The following is a 14,928-nucleotide window of genomic DNA, read 5'->3' as shown; positions in this document are numbered from 1 at the left end:
ATTTTTTGGGATTTTCAATACTTTTTCCCTCCGGGGAAGGCATTTACTTGTTAGAAATTGATAATCTTTATGGGGATAGGTAGGTACCATAAAACCTTGCAGCATACATTGCTTAAGCTAATATTATTAAAAGAGTATACAGAGTGTTTCTAGATACAAAGAATGTCACAATTAACAAATATATTACTATACAAACACAGTGAAGTTGAATCAACAACGAAAATGTCGAAATCATGTACACTGAAGTTAGGTACCTACCTACTGTATTTTTAAATTGTTATAATATGTATTATTCGTTGGTACCTACCTTTTTCTACCTGTTGATAACTAATGATATAATATATATATAAGCTAGCTACATTTGTTGGTATCTAATATCTATAACGTTGAAACGATGGATGTTATGGTTTTTTCGATTATGGTACCGAATGGTGCTAAAACCATGACGCATGTACGGTAAATTTCACATGATGACTGGAGATATCACTATTTATATTCACCTAGTTTTAAATTTTAATCGTTATTTTGAGAATAAAAATGTAAAATCCTTTGTTCTTGGAAATTATAAAAAAAATTTCAAATTGGAACCGGGAGGATTATAATATCATCGAATGTAAGTACCTAGGCATAATATATAAAACCGAGGCTTTGACATTTACGATTTACTGCACGTAGTTGTAAGTTGTACCTAAAGTCTAGATAAATCGACAGTTTTCACCGCGTTAAAATATTATTATCATCGGTGCGTTTGAATAAGTATATTAGATCGATAGATACATATTTAGTAAGTTGCATTATAGCGTCGTAGGAATTTTTACGTGTGAAATATTTTCTGGAAACAAAAGCAACATTTTGATAAAATTCTATGCCTACCCACTCCAACGGATATCCTTCAATTCACATTTGTAGGTGCTGAAACGTATATTGTATTATTGTTATTTGTTCGAATGTCTTATTCGACCATTGCGTATAATATAGGTACCTTGTATTTAGGGAGTAGGTATTACATTTTGATCTATTTTTTTCAATGTAGGTACGAACACGCGAAGGCGTTTAGGATTGTGTATGTACGCTGCAACTAGGTATATATTATAGGGCAGGGATCACCAACTAATTTCTACGGGGGTTCGTTTTGAAACTTACCAAACTTCCCACGGTCCAAAACACATTTAAACTCCCAATGAATTTTTTCACACATTAACGATATTAATAACAATGTAACGAAACGTAGGTACCTACTTTGGAAATTCTTTTTGACATATCTACGATAACGCAGCGGCGCGAGCGTCTAACGTGGCTAACGTAGGTACCCGTCAGTCAACTTTTTGGAATTGTTCTTTGCACCTATCGGCTTTCAACGTAACGCTCGGCGAAGGAGACTCGTATATAATATATATTATTGTGTATACTATGCTCAAAATATCGGAATATATTTCAATAATCATTTTATTATAAAAATGTAATGTAAAAACTATATTATGTATTTTATAATTACACAGCCATTATAGGGTCCGTAAAAATGTGTCTGATGTCCGGGATGCGGACCGTGGTCCGCCAGTTGGTGACCCCTGTCATGGGGCGACTGCAGGGTTGATATTACAATATATGTACAATAACTATAACATACGACGATGTGCAACGGCGTAAAAAAAAATAATAAGTTTACCCCAATCCCCCATATAGTATAGTCGTCTTATCTCTATATTATTATGCACAAACACGCATAATAATATTTATAGTACCTATTATAGTACCTACTTACTCACATACACATTGAGACACTCTTAAGCTTAACATAAACCTATGAATATTTATATAATATATAATACACACAACAAACATATTAAAATATTTCGAAGTCCCGCAAAACCGGAAGTGGTGCAGTATAGTTTCCGGTCGCACATCAGCATCCGGAACACGATTCGTCACGATAATGATTGTTGTTCGGAGATCCACGTGCCATAATACGACGTGATCGCTGTGCAGGTGGTTCGGACGATGACCCGTCACTGTCTACACGAGCCCGGGGAATCAACTGGACAGCACCAGACAGCAAAGGGTCAGCAGCCACCAGCCGGCCACGCAGCACACCAGAGGACCTGAGTTACCGTCGTGCACTGCCGCCGGTTGTTCTCCTGCGAACACGTACGAAATCGTAAGTTAACGAGGGATAAAATTATAATACTCGACAATTGTTGTGTGCATTGATTTTGGATTATGCGTCGTTGTCGTGATTATACTAGTGGCAGAGCTTTAAACCAGTGGCGTAATTGGGGGGGGGGCAGGGTGGACATTTGCCGCCCCCCCTTGTCATTAGAAGGCCGGGTATGGGCTAGTTTTGGGCCTTTATATATAGTAGCTAATAGGCAATATATTTAAGTAACCTCTACATATATGTATTAATTATTTAGTTATTGTTAGGTATCACTCAAAAAAATGGGTTACTTACCTGTATGCTTACGATATTAACCTTTGGTACTAACTAGTAAGTAAGAATTATATATAAGGAGAGTATTTGTATTGAAATGCAATATTGTAATGTAATGTAATGTAAATGTTAGCGAGCTATTTTTTCAGTTTTATTTTGGGCCGGTCAAAAATTTTGGCCCCCCTCTCAAAAACTGAAATGACACCACTGATTTAAACTTTAATATCTACATTCTGGTAATCGGTCAAATTAAAGTTAGACATCAAGTAGTCCGGACTCATTTTTTTCCGTCGGCCAAAAAGTAGGTTTGTACAAGTCAATTTCTACAATGATAATAATAATCATTTAAAATGAGTTACCTACGTTGTAAAAAATAGTCAAACATCCGATCACTCTACAATAATAATAATATAACTTAATATAAATTACGTTTTCTTAAATATAATGATCTATATGTGATTTAAATATTCTTCTATTATCAACTCATATTGTTACTAATTAATTTAGATTCTGAGCGGAGCGATGACTGCATTGATTTTACAACAATATGTGTGTTTTTTTTTATGACTGTCATCACCTTTTGGAACAGTAACAATGCTTGGATTTGCTTCGACAGTATCTTTTGTGGTATGAGAGTTGAATCTAGTTGGTATATTGGGGGTAAAAAGTAAAAAATTCCCCACAGTTTTAAAAAACGTCAGGAAAAACAAAAAAAAATAAGGAAAAAATGAGATTTTACGCAAAACCAGTTTTCGAAAAAAAATCAATTTTGTTTTTTAGTGTACAAAGTACAAACTCTAAAAAAAATTACTGAACATTCAATTTTTCCTGAATGTTTATATTAGCAATTTCTATATCCACCATAACATTTTGGAAATATTGCGAAATATTATCTTTTTAAGCTATTTAAAAGCATAAGAAAATTCTTAGTTTTGTTTAAACTATTGTCGCAACAAAATTTTTCGGTCTGTCAAAATCATTAAAATGTTATAAAACGGTCTTGATCATTAGAGAAAATTAAATAAAAGTTGAGCGTACATCCATAATACATTTTTATGAGGGTCTCAAGTAAAAGATTTGACAGAATTCATCAAAATCACGAAAATTGGCAAATTTTTTCCAGCTAGAAATTCATAAAATGTTTTCTATTTATATCTTTGAAAATTTAAAACAAGATTTCCTTTAAGTTTTACTACATTTAACAAAAATAAGTTTCCCGGAAGACCAATTAATTTTTTACGAACTTTTGAAGCTATAGTCATCGGATACTCACCCGTAAATTAACAAATTCTCATACTACGAATTTCTTTTTATGTTGTTATTCAAAAACTAATTACAGTTCGTACTAGGTAGGTACTTGATATTTTCATCAAATGTTTGTTTTATAATTTTCTATACTTAATAAAATTTTCAAAATATTTCGGCATGTTTTTTAATTTTATATTCTATAAATGACAATAAAATTGTATTCGTTGGGTCAAAAAGCTTGAAAATGTAATACAAGATTCCTTTTAAGTTTTGATTGTAATAATATCAGTTAATACATTTTGGAGATTCTCTATAGGCAGGATTCTTTTTTCATAAGTATTTAAAGGTCTTTTAAAGTTAAAACTTTATAAAATGTTCAATTTTTATAGCTAAGGATTGAAAATCTAAAACAAGGATTCTCAAATATAATTTAGTGTAACCAAAAAGTTAAAAAATATATAAACAGTTATTTTTAAAAGACATTTTAAGTACAAATTTGGACTAAACTACATATTAAAACCAATTATCACAATTTAAGTTATTTTGTTGTGCCTAGTTTAAACATTTTATTTGTGGGTATAAGAGAAACTTTTAGAGTACCTATATTATTATATTTTATATTCATAACATAATTTCGAATGTAATTTTTTTGGCAAAATGAATTTAACCTACTGCTATACTAATGCTTAATAGTAAAAGAAATTACTTTTATCACAATTATGTCATCAATTAATTATATACTTAGTATAATATCATAGGGCCTATGGTATAGGCTGACAGATCGTCTTACCTCAGAATTACATTTTTCAAATTAATATTAATTATGTGTATTATAGTAGTTTAGACATATTATAGTATAATATACCCATATAATAAATTAAATACCTAATTAAAGATTTTAATTCAATAGAATATTTTGAATTTCCCGAGTTTTGGTGCGACGATAAAAATGTGCTTGGACTTTAGTGCAACAATCAAAATATGAATGCGGACTTTTTGTCCAACTTTTTTAAAAATTTAATTTTTTCCCCGGCTTCTGTCCGGGATTCAGTAAACAAATACACCGTATCACGTTCTCTTTAATTTCAAAACATAATTATAAAAACGCAGATACTCATGCAAATTTACGAATACACTTTTATTGACCCCATTCGATGAGTCGACCGCGGTAAAAAAAAAAAAATGTCTATAAATCACATACGATATCGGCACGTACTGTACGTGCATAGTTTTTTTGAATGGTACTTATATTGTCATATTCGAATACAATTTTGGACTCGAGTTCGCACGGAAATAACTGCTATTATAATAGACGACAGTTTCGTATCGTCCGGCGTCAACACGTTTATGCCGACATACCTGAGTGTCGTCATCATTATTTTCAATGATAGATATGCTGTTGTTTCTAAATTTTCTCTTTTATCGCTTGCTGTAAAGTATTGTAAGTATGCAAAAATAATTACAATTTAGGTACCTATCAGTGCAGACTCCAGAGTCTTAAACTATTTTCACTTAATATAATAGGTGTTTATGTACTATTGTGCAGTGAATCTTTAATTTACTGGTACCTAAGTATTCTTAGTACCTAACTGATCATTCTGAAAAAGTAGGTATTTATATGTACCAACCTACCGAACAAGGTTTATATTTGTATAACATTTCACAGAATATTATTATATTATTTATATCAGGTAAATATATTATCATCTAAATTATTCGTTCCAATTAGGTGAGCATTAAACGTGTCAATTTATATATTGGCATATATAATAATATATTACTATGCATAGTTTTTAATTCCAAATCAATGTATTGCTAAATATTAGTTCCACCTCTATCAGCCGGATTAAAAAAATTTAATTTTGTTTTCCAATTAATTTTGGAGAGAAAGGGTAAAACCTGTTCGTACAATTAATTTTAAAACCAGTAAAAAAAAAAAAAAATCATCAGCTTATATTATATTAATTTTGCATGGTTCAAACGGTCAAACTTTTTTCAGATATTTAATGTAAAAACGACAAGATAGCCATGAATTATATAAATATTTTCTATACATCTACCTATATGTCAAAGTCTTAAATAAAAATTATATGATATAAAATCTTTGTGTATCTAACTATTATTGATTTATTAGGAACTGGGAGTAAACATTGTTTGCACGATTTTTAAATGTAATTTGAATTCATTATTTACTAACTTTTAATTTACTTTATAGGTAAGTCTATTACTGTGCCATAATCACTCCAATTCAAACATGTGTGCAGGGCATGCGGCAATGGTGGTATGGTGGGTCGTCACACCCCCCCTTTGAAGTTTTCGTAACTATCAGTCGGCATTTTCTTAATGACAGAGAGCCGACAAAAATTATACGACTTGTTAAAAACTGTTTTCCTAGATTTTCTTAGGTTATAATTTTAATAATAAAAACGAGGACGGGTCCTCGGCAGTGTTGGGAATAGATAACTAAAATATTATCTAGATAAAGATAATAGATTAGTAATAGATAGGGTTGGTCCGATACCCGATACCCGATATATTTGAAAACCAAAATTTTCAGCATAAACAACGAACCGATATTAAAATATCACCGATACTATCAATCGAAATAATATTATCATTTTACATTTAACTATTACAATTTATAATCAATGCTATTATGCTGATAGATTTGGTTTTTTTTTTTTGGTGTCGGTTCAAATATCGGCCGATATCGAGTATCGGTTTTAGTATCGGCCCATCCCCAGTAATAGACATTTATCTAGTAAAAGATAATAGATAACCATTCTCAAGGTATTTTGATATAGATGATAGATAAATGGAATTAATCTAGATAAAACAAATAGATAAGTATTTTTTTATACTTGATATAATAGCTATACGAGTACAGTGGCTGTAAGGGAACCACTAGATTAAATACCATATATTATATATAGTACTATATTATGTATAGCCTTGCTGTATACTATACGAATAACCACCAAGGGAGGTGGCCGGGCCCCTCAACCGCCCTAAATAAACCACTGGAACGATGGGTATGCATCTAGATAAGATAATAGGTAATGACATTTTCATCTAGATAAGTCACAACACTGATCCTCGGCAGTCTGCAGTATTTTGATTTCTAAATCGGTTAAATTACAGAGTATGACACTATTAATAGTTTACTATGTTAATGTATATTAATTTAAAATATAAGTGGATATTTATTATTTAATCAATGAATATTTAGTATTGACTCCACAATATTGTTAGTGTACAAATAGTAATACAAATTTCAGTTTTTAACAGAGGGGGTAAAAGTTTCGACCCGCCCAAATGGGTAACTTAAAAAACAACCAGTGGCAAGCACATATTAATATATTATGTTCCTAATGAATTTTTACACGGCGGTGGCTTACATAGGTTCTTCATTAAGTGTAACATGCAGATGTCGAAGTTTTATTTTAGATTTTGGTTCCTATAATACCCTTATCATAATAATATTATATTGATTTATAAAATACACAATTTTTAAAGTTTAAATAATCCAGACAATCCTGTACCTGTACGGCTAACGGCTGTATGATATATAAGTAGCAATCAATAGTACTTATAACAGACTATATGCATAGAACTGTTCAAAATGTTTTAGTTCAATTTTTTTTATAATGTTTTTAGTATAATATTTATCAAGTTTTAATTATTTTAGAGCACCTTACCTATTATACAGGAAAACCAGGAATGTTTATAGGTACTTCACATAGTTTGTTTTAAGAAATAACAGGCCGACATTTTTACAGTCGGCAAATACTTGACTTCACTTCCCCCCCACGCCAAAATCGTATAACGCCGGCCTTGCATGTGTGTGCTGTCGCTCAACGATAATATTTATATAATCTGCATTCTGCAGTTTAATTTAGTTTTTTTAATGTATATTCTAAACTATATAGGTGCGATTAAGTTATTTGTTTTACTAAAATGTGACATAAAAAAAAAAACAAGAAGGAATAAAAGTTTCTGATTTACTGGAAATTGGACTGAAGTCATATGATTTTATATGATTATTAGTTATAAATTCAAACATGGATACTACTATGATCAACATTAAACTCATAAATATTATAATATTAAGACACACATGATGCACTAAATGTTCATTGGACCAGTCAACTGTTCATACTATAGGTAATCGATTGTGTTATTACCTACCTACTACTGGATGTCACGGAATTCAAATTGTCTGTATGGTACACATCCTACATATCATTTTAATTTATTTAAAAGGATTATATCGGATAATCATATTAATATACTTTAAGGTCAATAGTTTAGACTTACTAGATCTGACCTATGAGTCTCAATTGAATATTTATCTTAAAAATGTGTTTAAATTAATTTTCTGAACTTGAAAAAAAAATATAATTATATGTTGAAAAATGCTGGGAATGTATTAAAATAATTATATGAAATAAAACGGATTCTGAATTAATGGATGTGCACTACTGTGTTTTAACTTTTAATTATGTTTCATACATTTAAGGAGTTTATTTGATTACAAAATGAATCACCGAGTTGGAAGTAAGCTGTTCTCGTGTTCATTAAAAAAACGATTAAAAAATATTAGCTTTTAAAATGACTAATTAATTAAAATCATTTACACATTTAACTATGTAAATGTGTAATTGAATAAAACTCAACTCGTGGAAATATGTTTGTATTTTGTTCATTTGGGGTATTTTTTTAATCATTTTTTGTGAAATATATATCTGAAACCACATACGCAGTTTTTACAAACATAATAATTTGAATTTTATTTCATATGTTCCCTTAAAGTAAACGATATTATAGATACTGGCATTACAATGTTTTATTTTAGTACGTAGGTAATACATAATATTATTATTATGCATTATTTTTATGATCCAAATGTATTAACTATATTAGTTATATTGGGTTGAAAATGTGTAAATTGATCGCATAAAATCACTCGGTTAAATGCGGTTCTCCGTATTTATTTTTAGACCTCTCTAGAAAATATTGCGTGAGGAATAGAAGGTACGGTTTGGAAGATCGACGGATGATAACGTAGGATGATAACGTAGGATGATAATAACGTACTTACCTATATTAAGTGCCGGAAGTTTTTCAAGAACCCTATAGATGTTCGCTCGCCCCAGAAATCATATGAGACATAATATACTATAGGTTAGGTTATCTAGGAGAATAATATTATGTTGTTAACCACACGAGATGATATTTCAGTGTTAGTGTGATACAGACGAAGCGTTAGAATAGTAATATCAAGTTAAGAATATCTTACCTACATATTAGAAATTATACTCATAAACATATTTTATGTATATAGTCTATGGTTTTATTAAACATGTCTATGAGTATAACTTCTAATAATGTAATAATTTTAATTAGGTAAATGCATGAGCATGACAATATATAGGTAGGTACGAATAGGATTACGGTAGAGTTTTGCCGGGCATAATTGATTGGTTGAAATTTACTAGGTCTTGCAAATGCAAGTATATCAACAATAGTAATAATATGACTAATATATGAATTTATATCACATAATGATAATAATACGTAATGATGAAAAACAATTTTGAATTATTTATTCTTCTCTATTGACGAAAGGACAATTTTACATAAAAATAATATAGCAGACCACCATCGATTATTAACAGTCAATATGCATTGGATTTGACGTTATTGGTTCCAAACGTGAAATAAAAGGTTAAACCAATAAGTCTGTGTTTAAAAATATATCGTCATAGACTGTTACATCAGTGTCACAATTTCAAATGTACTTAATCGAGTTTATGAAATATTTATATCATATTTAATTTTAAATTGTCGGGAATTAAATTATAATTTTCATTGTTGTAGGTGTCTAACATACATAATCAAGGCGTGATCCAAAGTTGCACCGTGACCAGTAAAGTACGAATACCATTTGACTTTTAAACTAAAATACTAAGTTATTTTTGGACAATTATCAGTAGTCTGTGTACCCAACTGTTTTAGTAATAAACACTCAAATAAAACATTGGTATAGTATTTTTCTTTAAGATGAAAAAAATATTTAAATACCGTGCATTGCAGTAAAGTCTTATGGCACGAGTAGAATGGTACCTCTTAATGGTTTTTTATTGTCAATAACAGTTAAACTATTCTTATTTATTCTTATTTTCTGTATTCGATTTTTTTTTTAATTTTAAATTTAGAAAAAAACCATTTAGGCAACATTTTTTAAACTGAAATTACTTCAGACTATTCAAAGGTATTTACATTAATTCGGATGACATTTTCCGTTCAAAAAATAAAAATATTGATATAAAATGAATTCCAAGAAAATATGATTGTCCTTCCAATATTACATTGTTACGAAAAGTAAAACATAACATCTCATTAATTTTGACGGTGAAATGGAAAAATAATACGAACGTGTATAATTGAGGAAAAATTAAAAAAATTTTGAGTTATAATATAATGTTGATTGGAAAAAAAATCATGATTTTTGTGGATCAGGTGAGAAAGAAAAGCATCACTGTTATATTGCTGTTTTTAAATCGAAATCATTTGTATTACCTAAAGTTTCGTCGTAGCTAGGACTCGATTGGGAACAAAACGCATGATTAATCAACCACGTGAAAAGAACGAACCGATATATCAATAGAAGTATATTCGAGAGGAATATTGGCGGATCGAAAGGTTTTTTTACTTTGACCTGGTTCGAAAATCGTAATTAGTACATCGATCCGTCGGGCGTTGTTATGTTCGCACAATAATATCATATACATAAATACATAATATATAGGCAGGTAATAATATGCTTTGTAAAAAGAAAATCAATCATTAAAGAGGTTTTGTTTTAACTTGTCGTCAGGTTTTTTTTCATATGCAGATAAAAATCCCGTCCAGTCGTATTGTTGTCGCCGTCCGAAGACATGGTAAATAAACTGCATTGTAACCATTTCATTATTATAATGCGTCGACATGTCGCATATTGGCTTAGCATATTATTGGTTTAACCGGGACAAGTCGACGGGGACGCAGACAAATAATAATATACTGCAGTGACGGGTTTCGTCGTTAAAATATGACGTGCAAATCTCTGCATGCGGCTATTTATAATATTATGATAATGTTATAGTGAGTTTAAGGGCGAAGGACAAAAGCGAAAAAGTGAAAAAAATTGCGTGTGCACTTTTGTGTTGTTATTTGAAAAAAAAAATTTCGTCGGAGCGCTGATAGGTTCGCTAGATATTTTATCGTGTCGTCGTGGTCTTGCCACGTCCGGCGGGTTGCGTGGTCTGCAAAAACGTTATGATAATATAATATAGTTAAACGGTCCGACGACTTTTCACGTTTCGGTCGTGTACCTAATAAATTTCATTGCGTTTCGACGACGTTGTTCATATAATAATAATATAGTTATCGTCGTGTCTAGACGCCCTCCGGCGACAAACGGTCTGCGTCCACTGTCCACACGATAACACCGGATCACTATTTTCAATAAACGCTCGTTATATCGAAAAGTATAAACATTTTTGAAAATATTTGTTTTAGATAATTCGAATTCAATACAAAAACAGTATTTTCGAAAAACAATTACTAAAGTCATATAAAAAATATTCTTTTCAGATTCTGAGCGGAGTGATGAATGTATTGTTTTTACGATGACGTGTGGTTTTTTAGTGCTATAAGAGCAGCTTAGAGTATGTAGTTATTAAATCTATTAATATTATCAAAACATTAAATTTAAAATTTAATGTAATTAAACGGAATTTTTTATATTAATAAGTAGGTAATGTCTATACGCGAATTCAGCTGTTATTGGAATTTGTAAAAGTTGATTATATTGAAAATGATTATTTATGTAGGTACCATACATTATACATAACTACTATCTGAGAGTGTAGTATAATATCATAAATTCTTTTTTTCGAGTCTCTCGATAACTATAATAGAGGTACGCTAAAAAATAAAATCGAACAAAGTGGTACGACCTGGTTTCAGTTGGTGTAGTTGTTTCAACATTATCTTATATTTTATTGCTCGTGTACCCACGTCGAAATGGCTTCACGCCAAAATGTCCTGGAACAAATACCATGATGCATCCCTATACAGAGTGGGCCATCGTATCAGGCTTATGGGGATGAACCGCAGTGTTCCACCCTGTACAGTGTATCTGCTTCAGTTGTAATACGGTATATCGAATTGGTGTACTATAATAACTTGTAAAGAAATGTAATATGTATGCACTAGTCGAGTGAGGCATTGTTCCATTTTCCATTTGGTTGTCAACGGCTGCGTTGTTATTGCGTGATCGCCACCTTTTACAATGATAATAGTATTATTATATTATATAATATTATCATCATTGCAGCCGTTACATTTGAGTATCGGCGGATAGCTACACGATTTTCGTTCCAAATGGGTACACCTAATATTCGACGACCGCAAACATTTTGTCTTTTCTTTAAATCATCATTGGGAAACGTTTCCGAAGAAATCCTACAGGCAGTTTCGCGAGGCATCGTACAGAATCTAATAATCTATAGATACTTGGAAAATGTCCAGAAATAATTTTTTATTGTACGATCCTTTACGACGAGAACGGGGCAGGAAGTGACATTATATATTATATTATTTATGTCATATTAATATTAGTGACTTGAAAATATAGCGTGCGTGCGAAAATCGTAATATATTGTGATGCATATAAATAAAATTAATTACTGATTTGTATTCCTTCTTTTTTTTTTTTCTGTATAAAGCTGTCCTGTCAATAATTGAATTTTATACTGAACATCATAATATTTGTATTAGATTTATTTTAATATTTTTCATTTAACTATGTTTAATAACGACCTTGTAGTTTGTTTTAATGCCACACTATAAGCGAACTATGTAATAACTTTGGTAAACATGTTTTTGTATCAAACTCGTTTTGAAACGTATATTTTTTTAATCAGTAAAACAAAATTGTCTTTGGCTGCGAACATAAAATCGATGATACCTATTGTTTTTTACTGGAACTTGTAATTAGATAGATTCGTGGAACTCAATTTTCATCAAAATTTTATACGTACATCGTACGTATACATTTTATATAATATGCATCGTTTGAACATTTAAAATGTGAATGCGGTTCCCGAAAGTGCGATAATCATATATATTAGATTTATGCGAGTTTTATAGTTAATAGAATATTGCTTTCTATATAATTAAAAGTTTGTTACTGTGTTGTTCGTACACACATTCACAACAATGCATAACCATGATACTGCACGTATAATACGGTTTTCTGTTGTACCGACCTGATGGTTCGAGTGGTAATCATAATAAAGTTACTAGCGTTTTGTCGAAAACTAATTTTTTTTGCAACATATTCTTCGGGCATACTAATCTATAATCTTTCTTATATATCGTATATCATCGTATATTATATATCGAAAAGCCATTGCCGCTTATAGTACACCAGAGTAGATAGTTATAATATTGCACACGTTAATATTATTACACCGTATCGAAGGTTAAGCGCAAACATATTGTGTTACGTGTAATTTTATCGATTTGGTTTACATTGTTTACAAGAAGTCGAAAAAATTTTGAAATATCCATTTCGAAGTGCAATATTATTTTGAATATTTAATAACATTACTTTCTCATAACACTCCAGTGGCGTGGTTCCTGAAAAATTCATAAGCGTGCACTTTATACGCAATACGTGCAGTGCGCTTATATCCGTCGGTTGTCGGTGCGTACGGAATCGACGAATTCCCAATTTGGAGTTCGAAATCGATTTCAATTTTTTTTCCATCATTTCGTTATCGGTAGTTATATTCAACTCTACCGTTCCGAACACGGCGTTGACGTTAAAAGCATTAAAGCATAATAATATATATGTCGTCGGATTCACATTTCAAAACCGATCGAGCAGGTGCCTTATTTTTCTGCCGACGACTGTACGCGGAGGTCGTATCTGTACCGCTGCGTGACGATTACAATAATAATAATATACATTACGACGTATATTATATGGCTAATGGTACTCAACGGCCGACCTGCTGAGGCTATTATTTGTGACGGGTCGTCATCGGTGTCTCTTATTCCATTACATATTATATCCATCGTATTATATCGTATTTCCGATTTGGCGAGTCCGCGTTTAATGGCTGACACGTGCAATAATAATAATAATAATAATATTCGACGTAGCAATTTTCCCCGTTGTTGAATTTGACCCGGATGTACGCGTCGCTGTCGCTGCACGATGCAATAACCGGAAATGCATCGGCGGCGTACGATTTTCTCGAAATCCCTGTTGCACTATATCTGGTAGGTACAATATATATATATAGGCACTTACAGTACAAAATGTAGCATGCACAATGCACGCATGTATAGTATAGTACACGTCAAGCGCACGATTTTTCCATTAATAACAATATTTATCGTCTTATATAGCTTAGTTTTTACGGAGTGAAATGTGTGCGCGGCGCCTGCACTTTGTATACAACACATAATGTATAGTATATAATATTATGTATAATATTGGTACATCGGCACAGTGTAATCCGAAAAGTTGCCTATAATAATAACTCGACGGGGCTTTGTCATTGCACGCGTCTGGTAACGTAAACGGCTTATGCCGTTTCGCAATTAATTTTCGTTTTTGCCTCTGCGGCCCCGTCCCCGGGGTAAAAAAAATAATGCGCGCGCGAGTCTTCCACGAAACGAAAACGAGTTTGAATTACGTTGTTGCCGTGGAATTGCAAATATTTAAGTGTATAGGTACATAATATAATATTATCACAGATATCTATGCGGAATACAATATATAATGAAAATTCCGAAACAACTGGAATTCAACAATCGTCATATACTCTGCAAATTATAATATATACATCGCTGCGATATACGCTACACATATAGGTATACGATAATATCGTATAATATGATATTATGTTTTATACTTTTATAAACACGGTTCGACTTGGGCTTGTTCGCGCGTAAGGGTACGCGGGACGTAACGATTTTTCATATTGAACATTTTTCACTCGTTTAGAAACATACGGCGCAGAATAGTATACACCCTGCTAAACATCGTATAATATAATAATACGAAAATAGGAATAATATAATATAGTATGGTGCACACGGCCGCTTTTGAATATTTTTTTCGACGTCCCACGCGATATTTATCATGATATCCTTCATGGCTTCAAATGTAATCGCTATATATCGGCTGA

The 14,928-nt window shown here is 31.5% G+C and overlaps 1 protein-coding gene across 5 annotated transcripts in view; it reads right to left on the bottom strand.

Moving 5' to 3' along the window:
- Nucleotides 1-1,018: 1,018 nt before the first annotated feature.
- Nucleotides 1,019-14,928, bottom strand: part of LOC100573428 (peroxidasin homolog) — a 459,362-nt gene continuing 445,452 nt past the window's right edge. For all 5 annotated transcript variants that reach the window (XM_029491313.1, XM_029491314.1, XM_003247261.4 and 2 more), the window contains one exon: nt 1,019-2,135. In XM_029491313.1, coding sequence (XP_029347173.1) covers nt 2,032-2,135 — 104 coding nt within the window. In that variant the 3' untranslated portion in view covers nt 1,019-2,031. The remainder of the gene's footprint in view (nt 2,136-14,928) is intronic.

Source organism: Acyrthosiphon pisum, chromosome A3 (assembly GCF_005508785.2).
Source record: "Acyrthosiphon pisum isolate AL4f chromosome A3, pea_aphid_22Mar2018_4r6ur, whole genome shotgun sequence".
Taxonomy (NCBI): domain Eukaryota; kingdom Metazoa; phylum Arthropoda; class Insecta; order Hemiptera; family Aphididae; genus Acyrthosiphon; species Acyrthosiphon pisum.
Note: the sequence above shows the minus strand (reverse complement) of the source record. Positions and strands in the feature narration are given on the sequence as shown.